Source organism: Carassius auratus, chromosome 1, assembly GCF_003368295.1.
Source record: "Carassius auratus strain Wakin chromosome 1, ASM336829v1, whole genome shotgun sequence".
Classification (NCBI taxonomy): Eukaryota; Metazoa; Chordata; class Actinopteri; order Cypriniformes; family Cyprinidae; genus Carassius; species Carassius auratus.
Window position 1 is genome coordinate 9,735,916 of NC_039243.1, and position 15,675 is coordinate 9,751,590.

Genomic DNA, 15,675 nt, shown 5'->3' on the forward strand with positions numbered 1-15,675 from the left:
TTGTGGTGATTGTGGAGGGCTCTGTTGTTGTATATGTTTCTGCTGTGATAATGGTGGATATTTCAACTGGAGTTTTTGTAATTATCGAAGTCTCTATTGTTGTAGATGTTTCTGCTACATTAGTTGTGAATGTTTCAGCAGAAGTTGTTTTGATCGTGGAAGTTTCTGTTGTTGTAGATGTTTCTGTACTAGTGATAGATGTTTCTGGAGTAGTTGTTGTGAATGTGAAAGTTTCTGTTGTTGTAGATGTTTCTGCTTCACTATTGGTAGATGTTTCTCCAGAAGTTGTGATTGTGGAGGGCTCTGTTGTAGTAGATGTTTCTGCTGTGATAATGGTGGATGTTTCAACTGGAGTTGTTGTAATTGCAGAAGTCTCTATTGTTGTAGATGTTTCTGCTACATTAGTTGTGAATGTTTCAGCAGAAGTTGTTTTGATCGTGGAAGTTTCTGTTGTTGTAGATGTTTCTGTACTAGTGATAGATGTTTCTGGAGTAGTTGTTGTGAATGTGAAAGTTTCTGTTGTTGTAGATGTTTCTGCTTCACTAGTGGTAGATGTTTCTCCAGAAGTTGTGATTGTGGAGGGCTCTGTTGTCATAGATGTTTCTGCTGCACTAGTGGTAGATGTTTCTGCAGGAGTTGTTGTGATTGTGGAGTGCTCTGTTGTCATAGATGTTTCTGCTGCACTAGTGGTAGATGTTTCTGCTGTAGTAGTTGTGATTGTGGAGGGCTCTGTTGTTGTAGATGTTTCTTCTGTGATAATGGTGGATGTTTCAACTGGAGTTGTTGTAATTGTTGAAGTCTCTGTTGTTGTAGATGTTTCTGCTTCACTAGTGGTGGATGTTTCTGCTGTAGTTCTTGTAGACGTTTCTGCTGAACTAGTGGTAGATGTTTCTGCAGGAGTTGTTTTGATCATGGAAGTCTCTGTTGTAGTAGCTGTTTCTGCTGCACTAGTGGTAGATGTTTCTGCTATAGTAGTTGTGATTGTGGAGAGCTCTGTTGTTGTAGCTGTTTCTGCTGTGATAATGGTGGATGTTTCAACCGGAGTTTTTGTAATTATCGAAGTCTCTATTGTTGTAGATGCTTCTGCTGTACTAGATGCTTCTGCTGTAATAGATGTTTCTGCAGAAGTTGTTGTGATCGTGGAGGGCTCTGTTGTCGTAGCTGTTTCTGCTGTGATAATGGTGGATGTTTCAACTGGAGTTGTTGTAATTGTCGAAGTCTCTTTTGTTGTAGATGTTTCTGCAATACTAGTGATAGATGTTTCTGCAGGAGTTGTGGTGATTGTGGAGGGCTCTGTTGTTGTAGATGTTTCTGCTGTGATAATGGTGGATATTTCAACTGGAGTTGTTGTAATTGTTGAAGTCTCTATTGTTGTAGATGTTTCTGCTACATTAGTTGTGAATGTTTCAGCAGAAGTTGTTTTGATCGTGGAAGTTTCTGTTGTTGTAGATGTTTCTGTACTAGTGATAGATGTTTCTGGAGTAGTTGTTGTGAATGTGAAAGTTTCTGTTGTTGTAGATGTTTCTGCTGCACTAGTGGTAGATGTTTCTGCTGTAGTAGTTGTGATTGTGGAGGGCTCTGTTGTTGTAGATGTTTCTTCTGTGATAATGGTGGATGTTTCAACTGGTGTTGTTGTAATTGTTGAAGTCTCTGTTGTTGTAGATGTTTCTGCTTCACTAGTGGTGGATGTTTCTGCTGTAGTTCTTGTAGACGTTTCTGCTGAACTAGTGGTAGATGTTTCTGCAGTAGTAATTGTTGTGATTGTGGAGGGCTCTGTTGTTGTATATGTTTCTGCTGTGATCATGGTGGTTGTTTCAACTGGAGTTGCTGCAATTGTCGAAGTCTCTATTGTTGTAGTTGTTTCTGCTGCTCTAGTGGGGGATGTTTCAGCAGAAGTTGTTTTGATCTGTGAAGTTTCTGTTGTCATAGATGTTTCTGCTGCACTAGTGGTAGATGTTTCTGCTGTAGTAGTTGTGATTGTGGAGGGCTCTGTTGTTGTAGATGTTTCTGCTACAATAGTTTTGGATGTTTTTGCGGGAGTTGTTGTAATTGTCGAAGTCTCTTTTGTTGTAGATGTTTCTGCTGCAATGGAAGTGGGTGTTTCAACAGGAGCTGTTGTGATTATCGAAGTCTTTGTTGTCATAGATGTTTCTGCTGCACTAGTGGTAGCTGTTTCTGCTGCACTAGTTGTAGATGTTTCTTCTGTGATAATGGTGGATGTTTCAACTGGAGTTGTTGTAATTATCAAAGTCTCTATTGTTGTAGATGTTTCTGCTACATTAGTTGTGAATGTTTCAGCAGAAGTTGTTTTGATCGTGGAAGTATCTGTTGTTGTAGATGTTTCTGTACTAGTGATAGATGTTTCTGGAGTAGTTGTTGTGAATGTGAAAGTTTCTGTTGTTGTAGATGTTTCTGCTTCACTAGTGGTAGATGTTTCTCCAGAAGTTGTGATTGTGGAGGGCTCTGTTGTAGTAGATGTTTCTGCTGTGATAGTGGATGTTTCAACTGGAGTTGTTGTAATTGCAGAAGTCTCTGTTGTTGTAGACGTTTCTGCTGTACTAGTGATAGATGTTTCTGCAGGAGTTGTTGTGATTGTGGAGTGCTCTGTTGTCATAGATGTTTCTGCTGCACTAGTGGTAGATGTTTCTGCTGTAGTAGTTGTGATTGTGGAGGGCTCTGTTGTTGTAGATGTTTCTTCTGTGATAATGGTGGATGTTTCAACTGGAGTTGTTGTAATTGCAGAAGTCTCTGTTGTTGTAGACGTTTCTGCTGAACTAGTGGTAGATGTTTCTGCAGTAGTAGTTGTTGTGATTGTGGAGGGCTCTGTTGTTGTATATGTTTCTGCTGTGATAATGGTGGATGTTTCAACTGGAGTTGTTGTAATTATCGAAGTCTCTATTGTTGTAGATGTTTCTGCTGCAATGGAAGTGGGTGTTTCTGCAGGAGTTGTTGTGATTGTGGAGGGCTCTGTTGTAGTAGCTGTTTCTGCTGCACTAGTGGTAGATGTTTCTGCTATAGTAGTTGTGATTGTGGAGAGCTCTGTTGTTGTAGCTGTTTCTGCTGTGATAATGGTGGATGTTTCAACTGGAGTTTTTGTAATTATCGAAGTCTCTATTGTTGTAGATGCTTCTGCTGTACTAGATGCTTCTGCTGTAATAGATGTTTCTGCAGAAGTTGTTGTGATCGTGGAGGGCTCTGTTGTCGTAGCTGTTTCTGCTGTGATAATGGTGGATGTTTCAACTGGAGTTGTTGTAATTGTCGAAGTCTCTTTTCTTGTAGATGTTTCTGCAATACTAGTGATAGATGTTTCTGCAGGAGTTGTGGTGATTGTGGAGGCCTCTGTTGTTGTATATGTTTCTGCTGTGATAATGGTGGATGTTTCAACTGGAGTTGTTGTAATTGCAGAAGTCTCTATTGTTGTAGATGTTTCTGCTACATTAGTTGTGAATGTTTCAGCAGAAGTTGTTTTGATCGTGGAAGTTTCTGTTGTTGTAGATGTTTCTGTACTAGTGATAGATGTTTCTGGAGTAGTTGTTGTGAATGTGAAAGTTTCTGTTGTTGTAGATGTTTCTGCTTCACTAGTGGTAGATGTTTCTCCAGAAGTTGTGATTGTGGAGGGCTCTGTTGTAGTAGATGTTTCTGCTGTGATAGTGGATGTTTCAACTGGAGTTGTTGTAATTGCAGAAGTCTCTGTTGTTGTAGACGTTTCTGCTGTACTAGTGATAGATGTGTCTGCAGGAGTTGTTGTGATTGTGGAGTGCTCTGTTGTCATAGATGTTTCTGCTGCACTAGTGGTAGATGTTTCTGCTGTAGTAGTTGTGATTGTGGAGGGCTCTGTTGTTGTAGATGTTTCTTCTGTGATAATGGTGGATGTTTCAACTGGAGTTGTTGTAATTGTTGAAGTCTCTGTTGTTGTAGATGTTTCTGCTTCACTAGTGGTGGATGTTTCTGCTGTAGTTCTTGTAGACGTTTCTGCTGAACTAGTGGTAGATGTTTCTGCAGTAGTAATTGTTGTGATTGTGGAGGGCTCTGTTGTTGTATATGTTTCTGCTGTGATCATGGTGGTTGTTTCAACTGGAGTTGCTGCAATTGTCGAAGTCTCTATTGTTGTAGTTGTTTCTGCTGCTCTAGTGGGGGATGTTTCAGCAGAAGTTGTTTTGATCTGTGAAGTTTCTGTTGTCATAGATGTTTCTGCTGCACTAGTGGTAGATGTTTCTGCTGTAGTAGTTGTGATTGTGGAGGGCTCTGTTGTTGTAGCTGTTTCTGCTGTGATAATGGTGGATGTTTCAACTGGAGTTTTTGTAATTATCGAAGTCTCTATTGTTGTAGATGCTTCTGCTGTACTAGATGCTTCTGCTGTAATAGATGTTTCTGCAGAAGTTGTTGTGATCGTGGAGGGCTCTGTTGTCGTAGCTGTTTCTGCTGTGATAATGGTGGATGTTTCAACTGGAGTTGTTGTAATTGTCGAAGTCTCTTTTCTTGTAGATGTTTCTGCAATACTAGTGATAGATGTTTCTGCAGGAGTTGTGGTGATTGTGGAGGCCTCTGTTGTTGTATATGTTTCTGCTGTGATAATGGTGGATGTTTCAACTGGAGTTGTTGTAATTGCAGAAGTCTCTATTGTTGTAGATGTTTCTGCTACATTAGTTGTGAATGTTTCAGCAGAAGTTGTTTTTGATCGTGGAAGTTTCTGTTGTTGTAGATGTTTCTGTACTAGTGATAGATGTTTCTGGAGTAGTTGTTGTGAATGTGAAAGTTTCTGTTGTTGTAGATGTTTCTGCTTCACTAGTGGTAGATGTTTCTCCAGAAGTTGTGATTGTGGAGGGCTCTGTTGTAGTAGATGTTTCTGCTGTGATAGTGGATGTTTCAACTGGAGTTGTTGTAATTGCAGAAGTCTCTGTTGTTGTAGACGTTTCTGCTGTACTAGTGATAGATGTGTCTGCAGGAGTTGTTGTGATTGTGGAGTGCTCTGTTGTCATAGATGTTTCTGCTGCACTAGTGGTAGATGTTTCTGCTGTAGTAGTTGTGATTGTGGAGGGCTCTGTTGTTGTAGATGTTTCTTCTGTGATAATGGTGGATGTTTCAACTGGAGTTGTTGTAATTGTTGAAGTCTCTGTTGTTGTAGATGTTTCTGCTTCACTAGTGGTGGATGTTTCTGCTGTAGTTCTTGTAGACGTTTCTGCTGAACTAGTGGTAGATGTTTCTGCAGTAGTAATTGTTGTGATTGTGGAGGGCTCTGTTGTTGTATATGTTTCTGCTGTGATCATGGTGGTTGTTTCAACTGGAGTTGCTGCAATTGTCGAAGTCTCTATTGTTGTAGTTGTTTCTGCTGCTCTAGTGGGGGATGTTTCAGCAGAAGTTGTTTTGATCTGTGAAGTTTCTGTTGTCATAGATGTTTCTGCTGCACTAGTGGTAGATGTTTCTGCTGTAGTAGTTGTGATTGTGGAGGGCTCTGTTGTTGTAGATGTTTCTGCTGTGATAATGGTGGATTTTTCAACTGGAGTTGTTGTAATTGCAGAAGTCTCTATTGTTGTAGATGTTTCTGCTACAATAGTTTTGGATGTTTTTGCGGGAGTTGTTGTAATTGTCGAAGTCTCTTTTGTTGTAGATGTTTCTGCTGCAATGGAAGTGGGTGTTTCAACAGGAGCTGTTGTGATTATCGAAGTCTTTGTTGTCATAGATGTTTCTGCTGCACTAGTGGTAGCTGTTTCTGCTGCACTAGTTGTAGATGTTTCTGCTGTGATAATGGTGGATGTTTCAACTGGAGTTGTTGTAATTATCAAAGTCTCTATTGTTGTAGATGTTTCTGCTACATTAGTTGTGAATGTTTCAGCAGAAGTTGTTTTGATCGTGGAAGTTTCTGTTGTTGTAGATGTTTCTGCTTCTCTAGTGGTAGATGTTTCTCCAGAAGTTGTGATTGTGGAGGGCTCTGTTGTAGTAGATGTTTCTGCTGTGATAATGGTGGATGTTTCAACTGGAGTTGTTGTAATTGCAGAAGTCTCTATTGTTGTAGATGTTTCTGCTACATTAGTTGTGAATGTTTCAGCAGAAGTTGTTTTGATCGTGGAAGTTTCTGTTGTTGTAGATGTTTCTGTACTAGTGATAGATGTTTCTGGAGTAGTTGTTGTGAATGTGAAAGTTTCTGTTGTTGTAGATGTTTCTGCTTCACTAGTGGTAGATGTTTCTCCAGAAGTTGTGATTGTGGAGGGCTCTGTTGTAGTAGATGTTTCTGCTGTGATAATGGTGGATGTTTCAACTGGAGTTGTTGTAATTGCAGAAGTCTCTATTGTTGTAGATGTTTCTGCTACATTAGTTGTGAATGTTTCAGCAGAAGTTGTTTTGATCGTGGAAGTTTCTGTTGTTGTAGATGTTTCTGTACTTGTGATAGATGTTTCTGGAGTAGTTGTTGTGAATGTGAAAGTTTCTGTTGTTGTAGATGTTTCTGCTTCACTAGTGGTAGATGTTTCTCCAGAAGTTGTGATTGTGGAGGGCTCTGTTGTCATAGATGTTTCTGCTGCACTAGTGGTAGATGTTTCTGCTGTAGTAGTTGTGATTGTGGAGGGCTCTGTTGTTGTAGATGTTTCTTCTGTGATAATGGTGGATGTTTCAACTGGAGTTGTTGTAATTGTTGAAGTCTCTGTTGTTGTAGATGTTTCTGCTTCACTAGTGGTGGATGTTTCTGCTGTAGTTCTTGTAGACGTTTCTGCTGAACTAGTGGTAGATGTTTCTGCAGGAGTTGTTTTGATCATGGAAGTCTCTGTTGTTGTAGCTGTTTCAGCAGGAGCTGTTGTGATTGCGGAGTGCTCTGTTGTTGTAGATGTTTCTGCTGTGATAATGGTGGATGTTTCAACCGGAGTTGTTGTAATTATCGAAGTCTCTATTGTTGTAGATGTTTCTGCTGCAATGGAAGTGGGTGTTTCTGCAGGAGTTGTTGTGATTGTGGAGGGCTCTGTTGTAGTAGCTGTTTCTGCTGCACTAGTGGTAGATGTTTCTGCTATAGTAGTTGTGATTGTGGAGAGCTCTGTTGTTGTAGCTGTTTCTGCTGTGATAATGGTGGATGTTTCAACCGGAGTTTTTGTAATTATCGAAGTCTCTATTGTTGTAGATGCTTCTGCTGTACTAGATGCTTCTGCTGTAATAGATGTTTCTGCAGAAGTTGTTGTGATCGTGGAGGGCTCTGTTGTCGTAGCTGTTTCTGCTGTGATAATGGTGGATGTTTCAACTGGAGTTGTTGTAATTGTCGAAGTCTCTTTTGTTGTAGATGTTTCTGCAATACTAGTGATAGATGTTTCTGCAGGAGTTGTGGTGATTGTGGAGGGCTCTGTTGTTGTATATGTTTCTGCTGTGATAATGGTGGATATTTCAACTGGAGTTGTTGTAATTGTTGAAGTCTCTATTGTTGTAGATGTTTCTGCTACATTAGTTGTGAATGTTTCAGCAGAAGTTGTTTTGATCGTGGAAGTTTCTGTTGTTGTAGATGTTTCTGTACTAGTGATAGATGTTTCTGGAGTAGTTGTTGTGAATGTGAAAGTTTCTGTTGTTGTAGATGTTTCTGCTGCACTAGTGGTAGATGTTTCTGCTGTAGTAGTTGTGATTGTGGAGGGCTCTGTTGTTGTAGATGTTTCTTCTGTGATAATGGTGGATGTTTCAACTGGTGTTGTTGTAATTGTTGAAGTCTCTGTTGTTGTAGATGTTTCTGCTTCACTAGTGGTGGATGTTTCTGCTGTAGTTCTTGTAGACGTTTCTGCTGAACTAGTGGTAGATGTTTCTGCAGTAGTAATTGTTGTGATTGTGGAGGGCTCTGTTGTTGTATATGTTTCTGCTGTGATCATGGTGGTTGTTTCAACTGGAGTTGCTGCAATTGTCGAAGTCTCTATTGTTGTAGTTGTTTCTGCTGCTCTAGTGGGGGATGTTTCAGCAGAAGTTGTTTTGATCTGTGAAGTTTCTGTTGTCATAGATGTTTCTGCTGCACTAGTGGTAGATGTTTCTGCTGTAGTAGTTGTGATTGTGGAGGGCTCTGTTGTTGTAGATGTTTCTGCTACAATAGTTTTGGATGTTTTTGCGGGAGTTGTTGTAATTGTCGAAGTCTCTTTTGTTGTAGATGTTTCTGCTGCAATGGAAGTGGGTGTTTCAACAGGAGCTGTTGTGATTATCGAAGTCTTTGTTGTCATAGATGTTTCTGCTGCACTAGTGGTAGCTGTTTCTGCTGCACTAGTTGTAGATGTTTCTTCTGTGATAATGGTGGATGTTTCAACTGGAGTTGTTGTAATTATCAAAGTCTCTATTGTTGTAGATGTTTCTGCTACATTAGTTGTGAATGTTTCAGCAGAAGTTGTTTTGATCGTGGAAGTATCTGTTGTTGTAGATGTTTCTGTACTAGTGATAGATGTTTCTGGAGTAGTTGTTGTGAATGTGAAAGTTTCTGTTGTTGTAGATGTTTCTGCTTCACTAGTGGTAGATGTTTCTCCAGAAGTTGTGATTGTGGAGGGCTCTGTTGTAGTAGATGTTTCTGCTGTGATAGTGGATGTTTCAACTGGAGTTGTTGTAATTGCAGAAGTCTCTGTTGTTGTAGACGTTTCTGCTGTACTAGTGATAGATGTTTCTGCAGGAGTTGTTGTGATTGTGGAGTGCTCTGTTGTCATAGATGTTTCTGCTGCACTAGTGGTAGATGTTTCTGCTGTAGTAGTTGTGATTGTGGAGGGCTCTGTTGTTGTAGATGTTTCTTCTGTGATAATGGTGGATGTTTCAACTGGAGTTGTTGTAATTGCAGAAGTCTCTGTTGTTGTAGACGTTTCTGCTGAACTAGTGGTAGATGTTTCTGCAGTAGTAGTTGTTGTGATTGTGGAGGGCTCTGTTGTTGTATATGTTTCTGCTGTGATAATGGTGGATGTTTCAACTGGAGTTGTTGTAATTGTCGAAGTCTCTATTGTTGTAGATGTTTCTGCTACACTAGTGATAGATGTTTCTGCAGGAGTTGTTTTGATCATGGAAGTCTCTGTTGTTGTAGCTGTTTCAGCAGGAGCTGTTGTGATTGCGGAGTGCTCTGTTGTTGTAGATGTTTCTGCTGTGATAATGGTGGATGTTTCAACTGGAGTTGTTGTAATTATCGAAGTCTCTATTGTTGTAGATGTTTCTGCTGCAATGGAAGTGGGTGTTTCTGCAGGAGTTGTTGTGATTGTGGAGGGCTCTGTTGTAGTAGCTGTTTCTGCTGCACTAGTGGTAGATGTTTCTGCTATAGTAGTTGTGATTGTGGAGAGCTCTGTTGTTGTAGCTGTTTCTGCTGTGATAATGGTGGATGTTTCAACTGGAGTTTTTGTAATTATCGAAGTCTCTATTGTTGTAGATGCTTCTGCTGTACTAGATGCTTCTGCTGTAATAGATGTTTCTGCAGAAGTTGTTGTGATCGTGGAGGGCTCTGTTGTCGTAGCTGTTTCTGCTGTGATAATGGTGGATGTTTCAACTGGAGTTGTTGTAATTGTCGAAGTCTCTTTTCTTGTAGATGTTTCTGCAATACTAGTGATAGATGTTTCTGCAGGAGTTGTGGTGATTGTGGAGGCCTCTGTTGTTGTATATGTTTCTGCTGTGATAATGGTGGATGTTTCAACTGGAGTTGTTGTAATTGCAGAAGTCTCTATTGTTGTAGATGTTTCTGCTACATTAGTTGTGAATGTTTCAGCAGAAGTTGTTTTGATCGTGGAAGTTTCTGTTGTTGTAGATGTTTCTGTACTAGTGATAGATGTTTCTGGAGTAGTTGTTGTGAATGTGAAAGTTTCTGTTGTTGTAGATGTTTCTGCTTCACTAGTGGTAGATGTTTCTCCAGAAGTTGTGATTGTGGAGGGCTCTGTTGTAGTAGATGTTTCTGCTGTGATAGTGGATGTTTCAACTGGAGTTGTTGTAATTGCAGAAGTCTCTGTTGTTGTAGACGTTTCTGCTGTACTAGTGATAGATGTGTCTGCAGGAGTTGTTGTGATTGTGGAGTGCTCTGTTGTTGTAGATGTTTCTTCTGTGATAATGGTGGATGTTTCAACTGGAGTTGTTGTAATTGTTGAAGTCTCTGTTGTTGTAGATGTTTCTGCTTCACTAGTGGTGGATGTTTCTGCTGTAGTTCTTGTAGACGTTTCTGCTGAACTAGTGGTAGATGTTTCTGCAGTAGTAATTGTTGTGATTGTGGAGGGCTCTGTTGTTGTATATGTTTCTGCTGTGATCATGGTGGTTGTTTCAACTGGAGTTGCTGCAATTGTCGAAGTCTCTATTGTTGTAGTTGTTTCTGCTGCTCTAGTGGGGGATGTTTCAGCAGAAGTTGTTTTGATCTGTGAAGTTTCTGTTGTCATAGATGTTTCTGCTGCACTAGTGGTAGATGTTTCTGCTGTAGTAGTTGTGATTGTGGAGGGCTCTGTTGTTGTAGATGTTTCTGCTGTGATAATGGTGGATTTTTCAACTGGAGTTGTTGTAATTGCAGAAGTCTCTATTGTTGTAGATGTTTCTGCTACAATAGTTTTGGATGTTTTTGCGGGAGTTGTTGTAATTGTCGAAGTCTCTTTTGTTGTAGATGTTTCTGCTGCAATGGAAGTGGGTGTTTCAACAGGAGCTGTTGTGATTATCGAAGTCTTTGTTGTCATAGATGTTTCTGCTGCACTAGTGGTAGCTGTTTCTGCTGCACTAGTTGTAGATGTTTCTGCTGTGATAATGGTGGATGTTTCAACTGGAGTTGTTGTAATTATCAAAGTCTCTATTGTTGTAGATGTTTCTGCTACATTAGTTGTGAATGTTTCAGCAGAAGTTGTTTTGATCGTGGAAGTTTCTGTTGTTGTAGATGTTTCTGCTTCACTAGTGGTAGATGTTTCTCCAGAAGTTGTGATCGTGGAGGGCTCTGTTGTAGTAGATGTTTCTGCTGTGATAATGGTGGATGTTTCAACTGGAGTTGTTGTAATTGCAGAAGTCTCTATTGTTGTAGATGTTTCTGCTACATTAGTTGTGAATGTTTCAGCAGAAGTTGTTTTGATCGTGGAAGTTTCTGTTGTTGTAGATGTTTCTGTACTAGTGATAGATGTTTCTGGAGTAGTTGTTGTGAATGTGAAAGTTTCTGTTGTTGTAGATGTTTCTGCTTCACTAGTGGTAGATGTTTCTCCAGAAGTTGTGATTGTGGAGGGCTCTGTTGTCATAGATGTTTCTGCTGCACTAGTGGTAGATGTTTCTGCAGGAGTTGTTGTGATTGTGGAGTGCTCTGTTGTCATAGATGTTTCTGCTGCACTAGTGGTAGATGTTTCTGCTGTAGTAGTTGTGATTGTGGAGGGCTCTGTTGTTGTAGATGTTTCTTCTGTGATAATGGTGGATGTTTCAACTGGAGTTGTTGTAATTGCAGAAGTCTCTGTTGTTGTAGACGTTTCTGCTGAACTAGTGGTAGATGTTTCTGCAGTAGTAGTTGTTGTGATTGTGGAGGGCTCTGTTGTTGTATATGTTTCTGCTGTAGTTCTTGTAGACGTTTCTGCAGAAGTTGTGGTGATTGTGGAGATCTCTGTTGTTGTAGATGTTTCTGCTGCACTAGTGGTAGATGTTTCTGCAATAGTTATTGTGATTCTGGAGGGCTCTGTTGTTGTAGATGTTTCTGCTGTGATAATGGTGGATGTTTCAACTGGAGTTGTTGTAATTATTGAAGTCTCTATTGTTGTAGATGTTTCTGCAATACTATTGATAGATGTTTCTGCTGTAGTTCTTGTAGACGTTTCTGCTGAACTAGTGGTAGACGTTTCTGCAGGAATTGTGGTGATTGTGGAGGGCTCTGTTGTTGTAGATGTTTCTACTGTGATAATGGTGGATGTTTCAACTGGAGTTGTTGTAATTGTCGAAGTCTCTTTTGTTGTAGATGTTTCTGCAATACTAGTGATAGATGTTTCTGCAGGATTTGTTGTGATTGTGGAGGGCTCTGTTGTTGTAGCTGTTTCTGCAGGAGTTTTTGTGAATGTGGAAGTTCCTGTAGTTGTAGATGTTTCTGCAACACTAGTGATAGATGTTTCTGCAGGAGTTGTGGTGATTGTGGAAGGCTCTGTTGTTGTAGATGTTTCTGCTGTGATAATGGTGGAAGTTTCAACCGGAGTTGATGTAAGTATTGAAGTCTCTATTGCTGAAGATGTTTCTGCTACACTAGTTGTGAATGTATCAGCAGAAGATGTTGTGATCGTGGAAGTTTCTGTTGTTGTAGATTTTTCTGCAGGAGTTCTTGTGATTGTGGAGGGCTCTGTTGTTGTAGACGTTTCTGCTGAACTAGTGGTAGACGTTTCTGCAGTAGTTGTTGTTTTGATTGTTGAAGGCTCTGTTGTTGTAGATGTTTCTGCTGTGATAATGGTGGATGTTTCAACTGGAGTTGTTGTGATTGTGGAAGTTTCTATTGTTGTAGATGTTTCTGCTGTACTAGTGATAGATGTTTCTGTAGAAGTTGTTGTGATTGTGGAGGGCTCTGCTGTTGTAGATGTTTCTGCTGTGATAATGGTGGATGTTTCAACTGGAGTTGTTGTAATTATTGAAGTCTCTATTGTTGTAGATGTTTCTTCAACACTATTGATAGATGTTTCTGCTGTAGTTCTTGTAGACGTTTCTGCTGAACTAGTGGTAGACGTTTCTGCAGGAATTGTCGTGATTGTGGAGGGCTCTGTTGTTGTAGATGTTTCTACTGTGATAATGGTGGATGTTTCAACTGGAGTTGTTGTAATTGTCGACGTCTCTTTTGTTGTAGATGTTTCTGCAATACTAGTGATAGATGTTTCTGCAGGAGTTGTGGTGATTGTGGAGGGCTCTGTTGTTGTAGATGTTTCTGCTGTGATAATGGTGGATGTTTCAACTGGAGTTGTTGTAATTATCGAAGTCTCTAATGTTGTAGATGTTTCTGCTGCAATGGAAGTGGGTGTTTCAACATGAGTTGTTGTGGTTGTGGAGGGCTCTGTTGTTGTCGATGTTTCTGCTGTGATAATGGTGGATGTTTCAAATGGAGTTGTAATTGTTGAAGGCTCTATTGTTGTAGATGTTTCTGCTACAATAGTTGTGGATGTTTCTTCAGGAATTATTGTAATTGTCGAAGTCTCTTTTGTTGTAGAAGTTTCTGCAACACTAGTGATAGATGTTTCTGCAGGAGTTGTGGTGATTTTGGAGATCTCTGTTGTTGTAGATGTTTCGGTTGTACTAGTGATAGATGTTTCTGTAGAAGTTGTTGTGATTGTGGAGGGCTCTGTTGTTGTAGATGTTTCAGCTGTACTTGTGATAGATGTTTCTGCAGAAGTTGTTGTGATTGTGGAAGGCTCTGTTGTGATAGATGTTTCTGCTACAATAGTTGTGGATGTTTCTGCAGGAATTGTTGTAATTGTCGAAGTCTCTTTTGTTGTAGATGTTTCTGCAACACTAGTGATAGATGTTTCTGCAGGAGTTGTTGTGATTGTGGAAGGCTCTGTTGTTGTAGATGTTTCTGCTGTGATAATGGTGGATGTTTCAACTGGAGTTGTTGTAATTATCGAAGTCTCTATTGTTGTAGATGTTTCTGCTGCAATGGAAGTGGGTATTTCAACAGGAGTTGTTGTGATTGTGGAGATCTCTGTTGTTGTAGATGTTTCTACTGTTATAATGGTGGATGTTTCAACCGGAGTTGATGTAAGTATTGAAGTCTCTATTGCTGAAGATGTTTCTGCTACACTAGTTGTGAATGTTTCAGCAGAAGATGTTGTGATCGTGGAAGTTTCTGTTGTTGTAGATTTTTCTGGAGGAGTTCTTGTGATTGTGGAGGGCTCTGTTGTTGTAAATGTTTCTGCTGTACTAGTGATAGATGTTTCTGCTGTAGTTCTTGTAGATGTTTCTGCTGAACTAGTGGTAGACGTTTCTGCAGTAGTAGTTGTTTTGATTGTGGAAGGCTCTGTTGTTGTAGATGTTTCTGCTGTGATAATGGTGGATGTTTCAACTGGAGTTGTTGTGATTGTGGAAGTTTCTATTGTTGTAGATGTTTCTGCTGCAATGGAAGTGGGTGTTTCAACAGGAGTTGTTGTGATTGTGGAGATCTCTGTTGTTGTAGATGTTTCTGCTGTACTAGTGATGTATGTTTCTGTAGAAGTTGTTGTGATTGTGGAGGGCTCTGTTGTTGTAGATGTTTCTGCTGTGATAATGGTGGATGTTTCAACTGGAGTTGTTGTAATTATTGAAGTCTCTATTGTCGTAGATGTTTCTGCAACACTATTGATAGATGTTTCTGCTGTAGTTCTTGTAGACGTTTCTGCTGAACTAGTGGTAGACGTTTCTGCAGGAATTGTGGTGATTGTGGAGGGCTCTGTTGTTGTAGATGTTTCTACTGTGATAATGGTGGATGTTTCAACTGGAGTTGTTGTAATTGTCGAAGTCTCTTTTGTTGTAGATGTTTCTGCAATACTAGTGATAGATGTTTCTGCAGGAGTTGTTGTGATTGTGGAGGGCTCTGTTGTTGTAGCTGTTTCTGCAGGAGTTTTTGTGAATGTGGAAGTTCCTGTAGTTGTAGATGTTTCTGCAACACTAGTAATATATGTTTCTGCAGGAGTTGTGGTGATTGTGGAGGGCTCTGTTGTTGTAGATGTTTCTGCTGTGATAATGGTGGATGTTTCAACTGGAGTTGTTGTAATTGTTGAAGGCTCTATTGTTGTAGATGTTTCTGCTACAATAGTTGTGGATGTTTCTTCAGGAATTATTGTAATTATCGAAGTCTCTAATGTTGTAGATGTTTCTGCTGCAATGGAAGTGGGTGTTTCAACATGAGTTGTTGTGATTGTGGAGGGCTCTGTTGTTGTAGATGTTTCTGCTGTGATAATGGTGGATGTTTCAAATGGAGTTGTTGTAATTGTTGAAGGCTCTATTGTTGTAGATGTTTCTGCTACAATAGTTGTGGATGTTTCTTCAGGAATTATTGTAATTGTCGAAGTCTCTTTTGTTGTAGATGTTTCTGCAACACTAGTGATAGATGTTTCTGTAGAAGTTGTTGTGATTGTGGAAGGCTCTGTTTTTGTAGATGTTTCTGCTGTACTAGTGATAGATGTTTCTGCAGAAGTTGTTGTGATTGTGGAGGGCTCTGTTGTTGTAGATGTTTCTGCTACACTAGTTGTGAATGTTTCAGCAGAAGTTGTTGTGATTGTGGAGGGCTCTGTTGTTGTATATGTTTCTGCTGTGTTAATGGTGGATGCTTCAACTGGAGTTGTTGTAATTGTCAAAGTCTCTTTTGTTGTAGATGTTTCTGCTACAATAGTTGTTGATGTTAAAGCAGGAGCTGTTGTCAATGTGGAAGTCTCTATTGTTGTAGATGTTTCTGCTGCAATGGAAGTGGGTGTATCAACAGGAGTTGTTGTGATTGTCGAAGTATCTATTGTTGTAGATGTTTCTGCTACACTAGTTGTGGATGTTGAAGCAGGAGTTGTTGTGATTGTGGAGGGCTCTGTTGTTGTAAATGTTTCTGCTTCACTAGTGGTAGATGTTTCTGCTGTAGTTCTTGTAGACGTTTCTGCTGAAGTAGTGGTAGATGTTTCTGCAGTAGAAGTTGTTTTGATTGTGGAGGGCTCTGTTGTTGTAGATATTTCTGCTGTGATAATGGTGGATGTTTCTCCTGGAGTTGTTGTGATTGTGGAAGTCTCTGTTGTTGTAGATGTTTCTGCTGCACTAGTGATAGATGTTTCAGCAGGA

At 39.9% G+C, this 15,675-nt stretch overlaps 1 protein-coding gene across 1 annotated transcript; it reads right to left on the minus strand.

Moving 5' to 3' along the window:
* Nucleotides 1-7,007: 7,007 nt before the first annotated feature.
* Nucleotides 7,008-8,472, minus strand: LOC113109796 (location of vulva defective 1-like; the record flags this gene model as incomplete). Its single annotated transcript, XM_026273565.1, has 2 exons — nucleotides 7,368-8,472; nucleotides 7,008-7,319 (listed from the first exon to the last, which is right to left on the minus strand). Coding segments are annotated over exons 1-2 (1,116 nt in total), but the record flags the coding sequence as incomplete, so codon positions are not given.
* Nucleotides 8,473-15,675: the final 7,203 nt, after the last annotated feature.